The following is a 17,612-nucleotide window of genomic DNA, read 5'->3' as shown; positions in this document are numbered from 1 at the left end:
TTCCTGCAGTCATCATACCAATCTATGGCATTGTGCTGTGTGATAACACTGCACATGTAAGAGTGGCCTTTAACTGGGACGAGCCCAAAGCACACCTGTGCACTAATCATGCTGTTTAATTAGCATCTTGATATGCCAAAGGAAAAGTATTGCATTGATATTTTTCTGAAGCATAAATAAATTGATGTTGAGATTTTTTTTTTTCGTTTCTTTTCATCTAGACTGACCTTCAGACCTCTGCATAGATGGTCATGATAATTCAATTATGATAATGATATTGTTAAAATCTTTGTAAAACTCTGTTTATTTTTCTCTTCATTCACACGTTCACTGTCTCTTTTATCTTTTTTAACACAGTGCTTCTCTAATAATGTGCCTTTCTGAAATAAAGTCTCTGTTAACAAGTGTGATCTACTACTGACCTGCTTCCCTGACTAAAGTCACATGAATGAATATTTTCCAACAAAAGCCAGTTACAGTAGCTCTACTGCATCCTGCATCTAATTCACCCAAAGACAGTTTGTGGATATGTTACTGGAAAAACAACTAAAATGCCATTTGTGTCGTCAGAAGAAGAAAAGAGAAAACAATATTTGAAACGTTTTTTTATTTTGCTTTGCGTTAAGGAGCAAACACTGACAGAGCGACTTTGACATGACTGCACCTCCTAAATACAATGAAGGTGTGCTGAAGCAAAGCTTTGTGTAAGGTTGTTGCATTTAACAACCATTTTGCTTGAGAATCTGGTCGATCCAGGGACGGAACTTGGACACGTCTGTGTAGACATTGGGTAAGCGTTTGTCCCTACAACCACGATCTCCAAAAGACACAACACCAGCAGCCATCCCGTTGCACACCAGAGGACCACCAGAATCACCCTGTAAAATGGAAATATCTTGATATGTTGTTCCAAAAAAATATGTAATGTGTTCATAAACTTTCCAAAAACAGACAAAAGACTTACATTGCAGGCCCCATTGAGTGTTCGATATCCACCTGCACAGATGACATTGGCAGGAATGCTAGACCATTGCCGTCTACAGACATCCTGGTCGACGACAGACACACCCACCACTCTCAGGTCAGTAGAACCTCTACCAGCTTCAGTCACTCCCCATCCAGTTACACGGCACTTTTGGTTGTGTTGTAGGTTCATGTTAGGAGGGGGAAGTCGAATGCGTCGTATTGTTCGACCCTCTTGAACACTCTGAGACAACTGGAGACAAAAAACCAGAATGTAGAAATGAACAGTGTCTGAACATGGTTTTACTCTTCATCAGGCTTCAGTTAAACAATCGCTAGAAGTTGGAGCTGATGAATCTTTTAAATTAAAGTTAACTCTACAATATAATAGCTTTGATAGAATGTGTCTAGTCCACTTTTGACATTTACCCTCACAGGAAAAAAATAAGCAAAGCTTAAATGCATCTAATTCGGCTGTAAACACACAACACGTCATCTGGGACAAATGGGCAAAAAGAATATATGCTTACTTTGAGGAGCATGATGTCATTTGTTGGTGGGTGACGCTGATAATCAGGGTGTTTGCATCTCTGCACAACGCTTCTCACTGTCCCAGTCTTTCTGAGACTGTGGGTGCCCAAAACAACCCTTGCAAGTCGACTGCAAAAATGTACAATTAAGAGGTCGTCAGTAGATTCTCAGGTTGTTTTGCCAACAACAAAACAAAGCAACAGATTATACATTTCTTTTGAAAACAGTGAGTTTATGTAACTTATGACTTTGAATTAAAAATAAACAAAATCTGTAAAATGAAACCTAACTCACTCATTGTCACAGTGCGCAGCAGTGAGGACAAAGTTGTCGCTGATGAGGGAGCCTCCACAGAAATGATGACCACTGTAGCTCTGCAACGAGGCCATATACAGCATCCGGTTCCGTGGAGCAATTTGCCCGTTAATGATTTCACTCCCAAGTGCTGAAAACAAGAGAAGAAAATGAAGAGACGTTAAAATCATCACATCACATTGGCAGGCTGGAAAAAAGCAGTCAGATTGAGCAGCTTACCGTTCGGTCCGAGACATGTCAGAGCATGAAAGAGCAGAAACTTCTGCAGAGCACGCATCATGGCGGCAGGAGCCTCGACCTGTTGTTTTGGGGTTGTCAGTCAAGTCGACCCTTTCATACAACAGTGTTTGATCCGTTTTATATTGACTTCTGGCCACATCCTTTGGGCAATGCCATTTTGCAAGTTTGCGAAACATTATGATCATGTAATTATTAGGTGTCATCATAGTCAGTGTGACACTTACTTCTATACTTTCTTCCTTCTTTTGTTCATGTGATAACTATTCATATTGTATCCATTTTGTATAGACAGCACTACATACAGTGAGCATGTAGAGCTGTTGTTCACTGAGAAGTCCTCTTTGTTTTTTCTGTGTTGGGTGCAGGATGGCATCTAGCTTTGACTTTGTTTTTATTTTTCCTTCTTTTATCCAGACTGACTTTGAGACCTTGGCCTTTGTCTCCATCGCCAACACTTTGTACCTCAGGCTAATCTATACCTTACATTGTTTCTGTGTCAGTGAGGCTATGCAGTTGTTTGGCACGTGTCGAAGTCAATAAAGACATTTACTGTCTTGCAGCCTTGCTATTTTTTGCTTACTTTTTGCAGCTTTATCTCTATCATTATCACCCAGCCAAATGAGCAGTTCAACAGTTGTTTTGTTTCTCTGAAGTTATTGGATTACTGCAGAGTTCAATCTTCACCTTATATAGATATTGTACAGTTTGTTTGTTATATTCACTTTTGTAAATATTTGCACTGCTACATTGTGGAGGTTGGTGAAATTAAAAGGTATTTTCACGTCATAATTTTTCGACTACACCATCATTTTTCGTTTTTGAGGAGTTTAAAGTAGAACCTTGATACAATTCCACAGCTTCAAGGCAAGTCAGACAAATTATTAATAGACATTGGAAAGTACTAGAATGTGACCCGAACCATCTATCTGCCTCCAGACCTCGATTTTGCTTCAAGAGAGGCAGAAATGTGAGAGACACTGTTGTCAGTTCCATGTACAGTGAACCAACACAAACCAACTGGCTTTCTCAGCAAGTTTATGGGAATAATAGATGTGGAAAATGTGCACATTGTGCCAACACATTTGTTACAAAAACATTTAATGATCCCCATTCGGGAAAGAAATATATTGTAAGAGAATTTATCAGTTGTCTTTCCACTCATGTAATTATGTGCTTATTTGCCCATGTGGCGTGATGTGCGCTGTCCAAACAAAGCGTAATCTGAAGTTGAGGATTGCTGAGCGTAAAGCGGCCATCAGAAACAATAATCTTGATTACGCCATCGCCAGACATTACAAAGATAAAAATCATGGTTCTGCAGCTTCCCTCAGATTTATTGGAATTGAAAGAGTGTTGCCTAATCCGAGAGGGGGGAACATCATCAAACAGCTCCTGAGAAGGGAAGCGTTTTGGATTAATGAACTGTCTACAGTTGAACCTTTTGGAATGAATGATGCACAGGATTTGAGTTGTTTTCTTTAACCTGTTTTTTCTTTTTCTTCCAGTAGGATACATAGGGAAAGTTTAGCCATCTGCCTGCGTAGGGACAGCTGTACTATCCTGCGTAGGGAAAGTCGAGCCTACACTATCACCTGCAGAGCAGTGAGTAAGGGATGGATTTGTAGGATGTATATTATTCTTGTCATGTTATATTGTTTTTCTGCATAAAGGTAATTGTATTTCTGTATATAGGTAATGGCCGTAGTCTCAAGCTGGGATATAGTACTTTGTAGTATTTCTACTTTATTTCCTCGTTTTGTGTATTACTGTTTGCTCATATGTAAGTAGATTTTGCTATAATATTCATGCATTGAAATTTTAAAGTTTTTAACTTATACCATGGTTGATACATATTTTTCGACTTCATGATTGATGTAATTGTATTGTTTTTGTATACTGTCATGTGTTTACTGTTTGAGTCTTGCTTAGAAAAAAAATGAAATTGGTCATGTGACCAGCAAGCATTTAAACACACCTGTGAATGCTCAGGTCAGACCTGACGCTGAACGCGAAACGTGTTGTTCCCTTTAATAAAGTACTATAGTAAAGTCTGTGTCAGTGTGCGGAGGATTTGTTTGTCAAGCTTATCACATGAAAGAATATTTTCCAACACAAGCCAGTTACAGTAGCTCTACTGCATCCTACATCTAATTCACCCAAAGACAGTTTGTGGATATGTTACTGGAAAAACAACTAAAATGCCATTTGTGTCGTCAGAAGAAGAAAAGAAAAAACAATATTTGAAACCTTTTTTTATTTTGCTTTGCGTTAAGGAGCAAACACTGACAGAGCGACTCAGACACGACTACACCTCCTAAATACAATGAAGGTGTGCTGAAGCAAAGCTTTGTGTAAGGTTGTTGCATTTAACAACCATTTTGCCTGAGAATCTGGTCGATCCAGGGACGGAACTTGGACACGTCCGTGTAGACATTGGGAAAGCCTGGGTTCCTACAACCTGGAGCTCCAAAAGACACAACACCAGCAGCCATCCCGTTGCACACCAGAGGACCACCAGAATCACCCTGTAAAATGGAAACGTCTTTATATTTTGATCCAAAAAATATGTAAGGTTTTTTAAAACTTTCCAAAAACAGACAGGAAACTTACATAGCAGGCTCCTTTGTCTGTTCGATATCCACCTGCACAGATGACAGTGTCAACAAGACGACCAATCCGTTGAGACCATTGCCGTCTGCAGACTTTCTGGTCGACAACAGACACACCCACCACTCTCAGGTCAGTAGTACCTCTACCAGCTTCAGTCCTACCCCATCCAGCTACAAGGCACATTTGGTTGGGTCGTTGGTTCATGTTAGGAGGGGGAAGTTGAATGCGTCGGATTGTTCGACCCACTGGAACACTCTGAGACAGCTGGAGACACAAAACCAGAATGTAGAAATGAACAGTGTCTGAACATGGTTTTACTCCTCATCAGGCTTCAGTTAAACAATCACTAGAAGTTGGAGCTGATGAATCTTTTAAATGAAAGTTAACTCTACAATATATCAGCTTTGATAGTGCTGTGTCTTGGCTAGAATTTCAGGGACATTTAATTTGACTGTAAACACACGAGATGTCATCTGGGACAAATGGGCTGAAATACTATATGCTTACTTTGAGGAGCATGATGTCATTTGCTGGTGGGTGATGCTGAAAATGAGGATGTTTGCATCTCTGCACAATGTTTCTCTCTGTCCCAGTGTTTCTGAGATTGTGGGTGCCCAAAACAACCTTCACCAGTTGACTGCAAAAAGTTATAATTGAGACGTCATCAGTAGATTTTCTCAGGTTGTTTTGCCAACAACAAAACAAAGCAACCGATTATACATTTCTTTTGAAAACAGTGAGTTTTTGTAACTTTGAATTAAAAATAAACAATTGTAATAAACAAGATGAAACTTAACTCACTCAGAATCACAGTGCGCAGCAGTGAGGACAAAGTTGTCGCTGATGAGGGAGCCTCCACAGTGATGTCCACCTCTGGTCTGCACTGAGGCCATGTACAGCATCTGGTTCCGTGGAGCAATTTGCCCGTTAATGATTTCACTCCCAAGTGCTGAAAACATGAGAAGAAAATGAAGAGACGTTAAAATGAGTTAACATCACATTGGCAGGCTGGAGAAAAGCAGTCAGACTGAGCAGCTTACCATTCGGTCCGATACATGTCAGAGCATGAAAGAGCAGAAACTTCTGCAGAGCATGCATCATGGCGGCAGGAGCCTCAACCTGTTGCTTTTGGGTTGTCAGTCAAGTCGACCCTCAACAGTGTTTGATCCGCTTTATATTGACTTCTGGCCACATACTTTGGGCAATGCCATTTTGCAAGTTTGCGAAACATTATGATCATGTGATTATTAGGTGTCATCATAGTCAGTGTGACACTTACTTTTATACTTTCTTCCTTCTTTTGTTCATGTGATAACTATTCAGATTGTATCCATTTTGTATAGACAGCACTAAATACAGTGAGCATCTAGAGCTGTTGTTCACTGAGAAGTCCTCTTTGTTTTTTCTGTATTGGGTGCAGGATGGCATCTAGCTTTGACTTTGTTTTTGTTTTTCCTTCTTTTATCCAGACTGACTTTGAGACCTTGGCCTTTGTCTCCATCGCCAACACTTTGTACAGTACCTCAGGCTAATCTATACCTTACATTGTTTCTGTGTCAGTGAGGCTATGCAATTGTTTGGCACGTGTCAGAGTCACTAAAGACATTTACTGTCTTGCAGCCTTGCCATTTTTTGCTTACTTTTTGCAGCTTGATCTCTATCAGTATCACCCAGCCAAATGAGCAGTTTGACCTGGGTAACGTGCTTCAACTTTCTAATAAGGAACCCTTTATTCAAAGTTCAAACAAATCATTCATTAATGCTTTATAGATGAGTTATGCGTTACTATTAAGAGCAATGTTTGGGTTGCCATCCTCCCCCTGCATGACATGTACTTTTTAAAAAAAATCAAATTCTTCAGATTGTTAGACAACTTTCATTAGATCACTTAGCCAATGGAAAAGCTCTGCAGAGTATCTTGACCAAGGTCTGTATTTTCTTATTTTCTTAGTATTTTGTGTTCTTGATGCAAAGGTTTGCAACTTCTGTTATCTTTGCACTATCTCCTTTATCGGTCATCGGCTGAAGCACATACTTTATGCGATCAGTACATGACAAGTATAACAATTAATGTATAACACATTAATTAATTCTTTCTCATATTACTTTGCTTCTTACTGTACATTTCCTCCACCACTCACTTGTTTTACTTTTCTGTATTTAGGACACTTTCAACTTCTTGATTAAGTGATTTTTGTTAAATTCATTCAATAAGTTAAGAACATGTGTGCAGATCCTTTAGTGTGGAAGTCAGACTTTGTCACTTTGACCCAGTGGCTGTGTTGGGTTTTAGTGGAAAAGCCCACTCAAAACTTCTGAATTCTGTGACAAACTAGATGCATTACAGGAACCAGTTTCCTGTGTTGGCTTTGAGTAATACTGCCTCCCACCCAGTCATCAAAATAATGAGCTAGATTAATCCCAAGTGCCCTAACAGAGGATGATTACTGAGTCTATTAATGTTTTTAATTGACCAGAATCATATAATTTGATGAAAAACTGCTGTTGTATCGGTTAAAAAAATTATGTGTTTTGTTTTGTTGTCCCAAAGTCCTAGTCTTGGTCAGACTGACTGACTGACTGTTGTCAAACTGACCTCGGTCGGTCTTGGAGGCTATGTTCGATTTCAGTTCTGTGTGTTCACTCTCGTGTCAGGCTGCCAAATCCAAACTGGGCCTTGTCACCCGTGATGACTCCCCCTGTAATCTAACGCCCAGGTTCAGACAAACTCTAGGACCTTTGGCTCTAGAGCTAACTGAGCCATGAGCTAATTCACTAATGGTGGCTAACTATAGCCAAGGACAGTTACCAAAGAGCAGTTGTTGGTTACTCCAGTGATATGCTGCCCCCAGATGTTCTTTGAGCGTTGAATTCTGGCTGTATTCTACAAATTATACCTTTACGTGGCTGTGTTCACTGGGAGTTCATGGTTGGGCAGAGACGGCTACACCAAGCTGCAGGGCGGGGGCCTATTTTCCATTTAGCACTCACGGCCACTTTTATTTTGGCTGTTATAATTGGCTACTATAAACGCCAAGCAATATTCTCAACAAGCCCGTTCCTACATGAATGGTTTTACAGGAAACATGCAAGTATGGGGAAGCAAATAACACTCTGCCTTCGATTAGGAGATGACTTTAAAAGAAGAGTGAGAAAAAAGTCCTGGATCCGTCTCTTAATCTAGATCAGCACCAAAAGTTAATGGTGTCTATTCTGGGACGAGACTCATCCTCCATCAAAGTCTCATGGAAATCTGTTCTGTTGTTTTTGTGTAATCGTGCTGAAAAACCAACCAAGGTAACAATTTAAACTTTGCATTAAATGTGAAACAATTGACCAAACAACACTCAAAAGGTGCAATGTGTAAGAATATTAGTTGAAAACGTAAAAAAAAATAAATTACAAATATCAACATGTGAATAACAGTTCTGATGTTATGACATCTATTTATTGTGCTGCAAAGACATACAGAAGTTGGCATGCTAACCAGCTAGCCCTGACCCTGATCCAAAGCTCCTGTGCTCGGGGTGTCAACAACAACACTCCCCCAGTTGTCTGAGCTCCAAGTCCGGACTGCTAGCTGCATGGCTAAGTGAGCTAACTAGCGAACAGCAGCCACAGTTAGTGCTCACTCTGGTGACATGCTACCCCCTGTTTGTCATAAAACATTCAGACTCCTTCATGTTTATGACAGTGTCCTATGCACACCCATTCAAATAAAGTGTTACCATTTTCTTTCATCTCATATGCATCAGGTTCATTCTTTCATGCACTGGTGTTACAGTGACTCTTAATAAAATGACTGCTTGAAGATCTGGTGGTGCTGCAGGGTGAAGCACATGCAGGCTGTGAAAGATCATTGTATAAATCTTTTCTCCCTTTTCATTTTTTTATTTGCATCTTCTTAACGTGTTCATTCTGGGCCTTTTTGGACCTTCTTCTCACATTAAGTGAGTTGTAATTGAATTGAATCTAACAAGTGAAAACCAGATATGCAACTTTGTAGAAATTTACATTTACATTTACATTTAGGGCATTTAGCAGGCGCTTTTGTCCGAAACCACAACATATCACTGTCGATAAAGCTAAGGTTGCAGTAGTCCAGGCGGGATATGACCATAAAAAAAAAAAAATCTTGTGTTATCTCACTTTCCTCTTTTCAGCATGTTACAACAGGTTTGTGTTCGAAAGAATTTTTAAGAAACAATGTGGTTTTCTAGTGACATGTTCTGCAGACTTTGACGAAATCTGCTCTTACACACAACTGAGTTTCTCAGCTGTCTCGGGTTGAAAGTTTCATTCTAAAATTAAAATATATATTATATGTTGATAAATGTACTTGTTGCCACTTGTAAATGGACAGAATATGGAGTACATCGACTCCAGAAACAGGCCTTTCAGAGTGACTGTTGAGTTTTTGTTGAGCTCAGCAGAACACTGGAAAAAAAAAACGATAGCATTTGTTTTATGAACCTAAATACCATTTTATATCGCCACAATGCAATGAACGTATACTGATGCCAAACCTTTAGTAGGATTTCTTAGATTTAACTTTAACAGATTTAACTGTAAATGTGGTGTGTAATTGAGAAGCAAGTTAGATGTAATGAAAAATCCTCAGAAGGCGGCATTAGAGGCGGCTTACGCAGCTCTGGTGGACATTCCTGCAGTCATCATACCAATCTACGGCATTGTGCTGTGTGATAACACTGCACATGTAAGAGTGGTCTTTAATTTGGACCAGCCCAAAGCACACCTGTGCACTAATCATGCTGCTTAATTAGCATCTTGATATGCCAAAGGAAAAGAACGGCATTGCTATTTTTGTGAAGCATAAATGAATCAATTGATGTTAAGGTTTTTTTGTTCTTTTCTTTTCTTTTTATCTAGGACCTTTGCAATTTGTCTGCATAGATGGTCATGTACACCTAACACAATACTTGATCTGGCATTGTGGAATATCTTTCCATTCTCCTCGAGGTCAAATTCTCTTTTGTTTGAGAGACTTGAGAACAAATGACATACGTTGTATGAAATATTACAACAGGACAATTCAGCAAAATAAAGCAGTCTTAACATACAAAGACACACTGATTAAAACTTTCAAACTATGATTAGAAGTAGCCTAAGTGAAGCATAACTTAATAATTAATTCAAGAAATTAATGTTTCTTACTTCAATTTGTGTGAATAACTTGGGTTGATTTAGATTTATTAAGTCTTTCTGCCTCACGTATCGGACCATCACATTAGAGACTGAACCACTGGCAGCATAATGAGGCACAGACAAGCTGCAGGTAATTAACAACATTGTGACTACCAGGTGAGAGAGACTCTTCTTCCAGTCGGCATTTACAGTGGACCATCGCTCATTTAGGATGGAGGCGGCTCAGCCTTTTGCCTGCCTCTAGCTATATGGCACCAAATATGTCATTTGAACCTTGTGGGAATAAAACTAATTGCTAAAATGCTGCTGCTGCTGCTGATCATGTGAGTGGATAAGCCATCTTAGAAGCTTTAACCAGACGTCCATTTAGGAAGTATCAGTCTGTTTAGAAATAAACTTTTTTTCTTTAATTTTTAACAGTCAATCTCACAAATCTTTTTGATTAAATATTGCAAAGGAGAACTGAATAGCAAGTATAATCATATCATCTTTAAATGACTATTATTGTTGTTATTTTATTAACTTAATGGTGTAATGTAATTTAAAATGTAATGTGAGAATTTTGCCACCTGTTGAATTCTTTCTCCCAATAAAAATATTGAATATATCACCAGAGCAGGCTAACTGCTATCTGATGGTAACTGTATTCTGTTCCACAACTGTATGTACTGCTTGTTAGCTCAGTTAGCCGTGCAGCTAACCGGGCACAGGAGCTTTGGACCACTGGGAGGAAGAGGTTTTCAGGCATGAACTAGCTAGTTAGCATGCTAACCTTAGTAAATATCTCTGTAAAACAGTGCATAGATGTCTTTGAAATAACATCAACACTGTTATATCTATCTATTTGTTGTTTTGGTTATTACTGCATGATTTATACTAATAATCTTACATATCACACCTTTGAACACAAATGATGTGTTCTGATCAGGTTGTAACAGAAGCAAATAAACATTGCATTTGAAAAAAGCGTTTATTTTAAGTTGCAGTCACACAAGCAGAGCAATCTGTGACACCACAAAACCTCCATATTACAGTGAATGTATACTGAAGCAATACTGCGAGATTTTTATTCACGTTTGAGGATCTCATTGATCCAAGGGAGGTATTTTGAGACATCTGTGTAGACGTTGGGTTTGTTTTGGTGATGAGAGGTGTAGTCACAGTCGGACCACCAGTTGAAAGACACGATACCAACAGCCTCTCCGTTGCACACCAAAGGACCACCAGAATCACCCTGTGAGGACGAAATGCGTAATTAATATGTTTTGTAGCATTTCTGTACAAGAAACCAGTTGACATTTACTTTCAAAGGACATACCTGACAGAATCCATAGCTGGTGTTATATCCACCGGCACAGATGACATTTTCAGGAAGATTGAACTGATTCCCTTTCCATTCCTCCGCACAGACTTTCTGGCTAACGACAGACACCTTCACCTCTCTCAGCTCATCAACAACTTGACCACCAGTTTTAGTCTTACCCCATCCAGCCACGAGGCACTTTTCATTTTCTCTTATGTTCTTCTCTGAGCTGGGAAGTCGAATTGTTTGTACGCTGTTGCTTATTGGAGCTTTCTTAGACAGCTGGAGACACACAAAATCAGAAATTAAAAAACATGAACTAGCTAAACCAACTAAAGTCTAATTTCATAACATACTTCTTTTCATTGATCAGACTTCAGTTTATTCATCAGACCTCAGTTTAGCAAAGATATGATGTACTTACTTTGAGGAGCATGATGTCCTTCCCCATTCCTACACTCTTATATTCTTGGTGTTTGTATTTCTTTTCAATCAATCTTATTTTTTCATCACCGACCCTCTTGAGATCGTGGGTACCAAGAACTACTCGTACAAGTTTCCTGAATGAGCCAACATTGAGAGTTTATCAGTACATTTTCTAAAATTGTGCCAATAACAAAAGAAAATGGTTAATAATATATTTCTTATAAGAAAAAGAGTGAGTTTTTCAGTGTTGAAATCTTTTTGAAATTGATTTGTAATTACATGCATCAAAGATTGATGGAAAATAACTCACTCATTATCACAGTGTGCAGCAGTGAGCACAAAGTCGTCTCTGATGAGGAATCCTCCACAGACATGATTACCATTGATGTACTGCAACGAGGCCATATACAGCATCGACTTCTCCGGGACTTTTACCCCATTTATGATTCTAGCTCCAAGTGCTGCAAAGATAAGTTAAAATTAGGTTAATGTGTCATTAAATGGAATTAATGAAAATATTCTGTTAGCTTACCATTTCGTCCGAGATATGTCAAAACATGAAGGAGCAGAAGTTTGTGCAGAAAATGCATGATGGCAGCAAGTCAACTGACTGGTCCTCTTGGGGGAGCAAAGCCGACCCTTTTATACAGAGCGTTGCTTCGATTGCATTTGTGATTAACATCTATTTTATCTTGACTTCTAACCACGTCCTGTGTGCAATGGAAAATGCAAAGGTTTGCAACTTGTGTTATCTTTGCACAATCTTGTTTATCGGCTGAAGCACATACATACTGTAATGCGATCAGTACATGATAAGTATAACAGCTAATGTATAACACATTAATTAATTTTTCCTCTTCTTACTTTGCTTCTTACTATTCATTTCCTTCACCACTCACTTGTTTTACTTTTCCATATTTAGGACACTTTCAGCTTCTTGAATTTTGTTTAATTCATTCAAGAACATTTGTGCAGATTCTATAGTGTGGAAGTCAGACTTTGTCACTGTGACCCAGCGGTTGTGTTGGGTTTTGGGGAAAAAGCCCACTCAAAACAGTTCATTGACACAGTCATGAAACTAATGAGCTTGATTAATCCCAAGTGCCCTAACAGAGGATCATTACTGAGTCTGTTAATGTTTTTAATTGACCAGAATCATGTCAATTTGATGTAAAACTGCTGTTGTATCAGTTCAACAATGTATGTGTTTTGTTTTGTTGTCCCCAAAGTCATAGTCAGACTGACTGACCAAGACTTTGACTTTGGTCTTGGAGGCTGTGTTCTGATACAGTTCTGTGTGTTCACTCTCATGTCAGGCTGCCAAATCCAAACTGGGCCTTTTTGGACCTTCTTGTCACATTAAGTGAGTTTTTATTTAATTGAATCTAACAAGTAAAAACCACATATGCAACTTTGTAGAAATACTTGCCACAGCCGTCTGAGACAGTTCTTTGGTTGAGACATACTGTAGGAACCACAGTTTCCACAGTCAGATATGAGCTTTAGTGTGCTCACGGTTGTGAAACAAATGCTCTAGTTAGAACATGTAGGGGAGAACAAACATACACAGACAGCAATATTTTAATATTGCTGTCATAATAACAACATAATAACATTTAAAATACACTCATACTGTCTTTTTTTAAACTTGAATTTGGCATGTAATAAGTAACATATTTACATTTGTTATATTAACTATATTCAGTATATTCATTCTCTCTACAAATCCATAATTAGGTAAGTATCAACAAATGTAGTATTTATTGTACATAAACACAAGCTGATGCTGCCTAGTTAGCACGTCTTTATACTCAGCAGAGAGCCCCATGAGTCATGTCATAGTTTCTCTGCTTTTTGACCATAAGTGGGCGCTGCATCATCAGATGCCACAGCTACAGTCTTCTCTATCAGCTGTGTTACAGAACAAAACCATCACCTTAAGAGAGAGTTGTACATGGGGTCATTGCAGCCTGATGTTTCTATGTTAGCAAGTGCCTACATGACTGTCTTCTATGAGTCATTCCTAGAAGTCCCCTGTGAGCCTGACTCTGTCCAAAAGGTGACAAAATCCGCCTAGCAGCACCTCAAAAGCTCACTAATATATATGTTTTATCTCATTTATTGTTATCCATACAAAAACCAAAGTGTCAAACTTTGTAAAAAGAAATGTTTGCAACTTTTTGTTTACCTTGTATGACTTTATAAATCTGCTACAGTAAGTAGATGTAAAGTCTGGTTGTGCAATCTCTTTACAGCAGGATTTACTTTCTTGGGTTTTCTTTGATGTGGATCTACTTGACACACCTTGCTGACATATTCGTTTGAATTCTGTGACAAACCACAGAAACCGCAGTTTCCTCATTTAGATTTGAACATCAGTGTTCTCACAGAAGGCGTTATTTGTTTATACCTTTTAGAAAGAAAACCATATACATAGTTTATAAAATACCATTTCTTTCTTCAGATGAATAATTTTAATGAATCAATAGCTCTTTATTTTGCAAGTACTCTGCAAGCACAACAGAAAAACAAACCCCAAAACACAAAATCTCCACCACAGAATTATGACAGAGTGTGACATTCTTGTCCTCATCTTGACTGTGTGTACTGTTTATATTTTGACCTGTAAAGCACCAAATATTAAGTCGACTTCATTTAGATGAATTTAACACAGATGCAAGGCTCATCTGTGTGGATCTACTCGACACAGCTCCCTCAAACATCACTTTGAATTGTGTGACAGACTAACTGAACCAGAGGAAACTGTAGACCAGAAACGTACAGGTAATAGCAAAAGAGAAATATGTTGATTTTTACTGTATCGGTGACATCGTTTAGATTTTTTTTTCTGTTGCCTAAATGAACATGTTGCAAGATGTTCTTTGTCCTAATGGAGGTGATTTACTGTACACGAGGAGGACTGTTTCATTTTTAATTGATTCTCATTAATCATTGAATTAGTGTAAATGCACTGATACATTTGTTTTTCTTGTTTCTATTCTTTATTCAATGGTCTTTTCACCCAGACCGTGTTCTGGAGCTCATAGCTGCTTAACATTGTAACAGGACCTTCATTCTGGAGTGCTGAGGTTACATTGGGAGGCACTGAGCTATATAGAAACTTAAATAACGATGATTTGTCTGTAATAAAGTCTCTGTTAACGAGTGTTCATCACTGACCTGCTTCTCTGACTAAAGTCACATGAATGAATATTTTCCAACACAAGCCAGTTACAGTAGCTCTACTGCATCCTACATCTAATTTACCCAAAGACAGTTTGTGGATATGTTACTGGAAAAACAACTAAAATGCAATTTGTGTCTTCAGAAGAAAAGAGAAAACAATATTTGAAGCATTTTTTTATTTTGCTTTGCGTTAAGGAGCAAACACTGACAGAGCGACTTAGACATGACTACACCTCCTAAATACAATGAAGGTGTGCTGAAGCAAAGCTTGTGTAAGGTTGTTGCATTTAACAACCATTTTGCTTGAGAATCTGGTCGATCCAGGGACGGAACTTGGACACGTCAGTGTAGACATTGGGTAAGAGTTTGTCCAAACACACTTTATCTTTGAAAGATGCAACACCAGCAGCCATCCCGTTGCACACCAGAGGACCACCAGAATCACCCTGTAAAATGGAAATATCTTGATATTTTGATCCAAAAAAATATGTAATGTGTTCATAAACTTTCCAAAACTGACAGAAAACTTACGTTGCAGAATCCGTTGTTTGTTTGATATCGACCTGCGCAGATGACATTGTCAGGAATCCCAGACCATTGATGTTTACAGACGTTCTGGTCGACGACAGACACACCCACCAGTCTCAGGTCATCAACATCTCTACCATCTTCGGTAATTCCCCATCCAGCTACACGGCAGATTTTGTCAGGTTGTAGGTTCATGTTAGGAGGGGGGAGACGAATGTATTGTATTGGTCCACCCTCTGGAACACTCTGAGACAGCTGGAGACACAAAACCAGAATGTAGAAATGAACAGTGTCTGAACATGGTTTTACTCTTCATCAGGCTTCAGTTAGACGATCAATCAAATGAAAGTTAACTCTATAATATAACAGCTTTGATAGTGCTGTGTCTTGGCTAGAATTTCAGGAAAATTTGAATTTGGCATTGGTTTTTTACCACTTTTGACATTTACCCTCACAGGAAAAAAACATCAAAGCTTAAATGCATCTAATTTGACTGTAAACACAGAAGACATCATCTGGGACAACTGGGCTGAAATAATATATGCTTACTTTGAGGAGCATGATGTCACTTCCTTCTGTGAAATGCCAATAATCAGGGTGTTTGCATCTCTGCACAACGTCTCTCACTGTCCCAGTGTTACTGAGATCGTGGGTGCCCAAAACAACCCTCACTGGTGTGCTGCAAAAAGTTAGAATTGAGAGGTCGTCAGTAGATTTTCTCAGGTTGTTCTGACAACAACAAAACAAAACAAAGCAAAATAAAAAATAAAAAAGATACAGTTTTTGACAAAATGTTGGCTTGTATAACTTATTACTTCAAATTAAAAAGAAACAACTCCTGGAAGATGAAACGTAACTCACTCATCATCATCATCATCATGACAGTGCGCAGCAGTGAGGACAAAGTTGTCGCTGATGAGGACTCCTCCACACACATGTCCGTCGCTGTCCTGGACTGAGGCCATATACCGCATCAAGTTGTCCGGGACTTTTACCCCATTTATGATTTTAGCTCCAAGTGCTGCAAAGATAAGTTAAAATCAAAATTAGCTAAATGTCTCATTAAATGGAATTAATGACAATATTCTGTTAGCTTACCATTTCGTCCGAGATATGTCAGAACATGAAAGAACAGAAAGTTGTGCAGAGCATGCATGATGGCAGCAAGTCAACTGACTAGTCCTCTTGGGGGAGCAAAGACGACCCTTTTAAACATAATTTTTGCTTCGTTTGCATTTGTGATTACCAGCTATCTTATATTGATTTCTAACCACGTCCTGTATGCAATGGAAAATGCTTGTTTATCAGTCATCAGTTTCCTGCTTTGTCGTTGAGCAATACTGCCTCCCACCCCATCATGAAACTAATAAGCTAGATTAATCCCATAAATGTCATAATTAAGGATCATCACTGAGTCTGTTAATGTTTTTGATTGACCAATATAAATTTGATAAGAATCTGCTGTTGTATCAGTTCAACAATGTATGTGTTTTGTTTTGTTGTCTCCAAAGTCGTAGTCTTGGTCAGACTGACTGACTGTTGTCAAACTGACCTCGGTCGGTCTTGGAGGCTGTGTTCAGATCCAGTTCTGTGTGTTCACTCTCATGTCAGGCTGCCAAATCCAAACTGGGCCTTTTTGGACCTTCTCGTCACATTAAGTGAGTTTTTATTTAATTGAATCTAACAAGTAAAAACCACATGTACAACTTTGTAGAAATACTGCCACAGCCGTCTGAGACATTTCTTTGGGTGAGACATAGGAACCACAGTTTCCACAGTTTCCACAGTCAGATATGAGCTTTAGTGTTCTCACGGTCACATACACAGAGAGCAATATTTTAATATCGCTCTCATAATAACAATATGTAATTTAAAATGCATTTAAAATACACTCATGCTGTCATTTTATTTTTTTAAACTTTAATTTGGCATGTAATAAATAATACATTTACATTTGTTATATTAACTATATTCAGTGTTAAACAGATCTGACTACATTATTCAGTGTTTTCTCTCTACAAATCTATAATTAGGTAAGTATCAACAAATGTAGTATTTATTGTACATAAACACAAGCTGATGCTGCCTAGTTAGCATGTCTTTATACTCAGCAGAGAGCCCAATGAGTCATGTCATAGTTTCTCTGCTTGTTGACCATTAGTGGGCGCTGCATCATCAGATGCCACAGCTACAGTCTTCTCTATCAGCTGTGTTACAGAACAAAACCATTACCTTAAGAGAGAGTTGTACATGGGGTCGTTGCAGCCTGATGTTTCTATGTTAGCAAGTGCCTACATGTCTGTCTACTATGAGTCATTCCTAGAAGTCCCCTGTGAGCCTGACT

General features: G+C 38.7%; 4 protein-coding genes across 4 annotated transcripts; all 4 read right to left on the bottom strand.

Moving 5' to 3' along the window:
* Nucleotides 1–649: 649 nt before the first annotated feature.
* On the bottom strand, nucleotides 650–2,127 carry LOC311258737 (granzyme B-like). The gene is made up of 5 exons (XM_084355292.1): nucleotides 2,029–2,127; nucleotides 1,789–1,939; nucleotides 1,494–1,623; nucleotides 965–1,216; nucleotides 650–878 (listed from the first exon to the last, which is right to left on the bottom strand). Exons 1-5 carry the CDS (start codon nucleotides 2,087–2,089, stop codon nucleotides 720–722), a joined length of 753 nt encoding a protein of 250 aa, XP_084211418.1. The 5' UTR covers nucleotides 2,090–2,127; the 3' UTR covers nucleotides 650–719.
* A 2,211-nt stretch (nucleotides 2,128–4,338) lies between these two features.
* LOC311258731 (kallikrein-14-like) lies at nucleotides 4,339–5,798 on the bottom strand. The gene is made up of 5 exons (XM_084355286.1): nucleotides 5,700–5,798; nucleotides 5,461–5,608; nucleotides 5,167–5,296; nucleotides 4,660–4,923; nucleotides 4,339–4,574 (listed from the first exon to the last, which is right to left on the bottom strand). Exons 1-5 carry the CDS (start codon nucleotides 5,758–5,760, stop codon nucleotides 4,416–4,418), a joined length of 762 nt encoding a protein of 253 aa, XP_084211412.1. The 5' UTR covers nucleotides 5,761–5,798; the 3' UTR covers nucleotides 4,339–4,415.
* A 5,093-nt stretch (nucleotides 5,799–10,891) lies between these two features.
* On the bottom strand, nucleotides 10,892–12,437 carry LOC311258076 (granzyme-like protein 1; the record flags this gene model as incomplete). Its single annotated transcript, XM_084354122.1, has 5 exons — nucleotides 10,892–11,059; nucleotides 11,144–11,410; nucleotides 11,553–11,688; nucleotides 11,865–12,015; nucleotides 12,419–12,437. 5 exons carry the CDS (start codon nucleotides 12,435–12,437, stop codon nucleotides 10,892–10,894), a joined length of 741 nt encoding a protein of 246 aa, XP_084210248.1.
* Nucleotides 12,438–14,941: 2,504 nt separating this feature from the next.
* LOC311258733 (complement factor D-like) lies at nucleotides 14,942–16,469 on the bottom strand. The gene is made up of 5 exons (XM_084355288.1): nucleotides 16,367–16,469; nucleotides 16,130–16,289; nucleotides 15,818–15,947; nucleotides 15,272–15,523; nucleotides 14,942–15,186 (listed from the first exon to the last, which is right to left on the bottom strand). The coding sequence occupies exons 1-5, from the start codon at nucleotides 16,422–16,424 to the stop codon at nucleotides 15,028–15,030; spliced, it is 759 nt and encodes a 252-aa protein (XP_084211414.1). The 5' UTR covers nucleotides 16,425–16,469; the 3' UTR covers nucleotides 14,942–15,027.
* Between the last annotated feature and the right edge of the window lie 1,143 nt (nucleotides 16,470–17,612).

The sequence above is a fragment of the Pagrus pagrus genome (genome assembly GCF_965226575.1).
Source record: "Pagrus pagrus genome assembly, chromosome: 6".
NCBI classification, from domain to species: domain Eukaryota; kingdom Metazoa; phylum Chordata; class Actinopteri; order Spariformes; family Sparidae; genus Pagrus; species Pagrus pagrus.
This window is presented reverse-complemented; position numbering and strand designations above follow the sequence as displayed.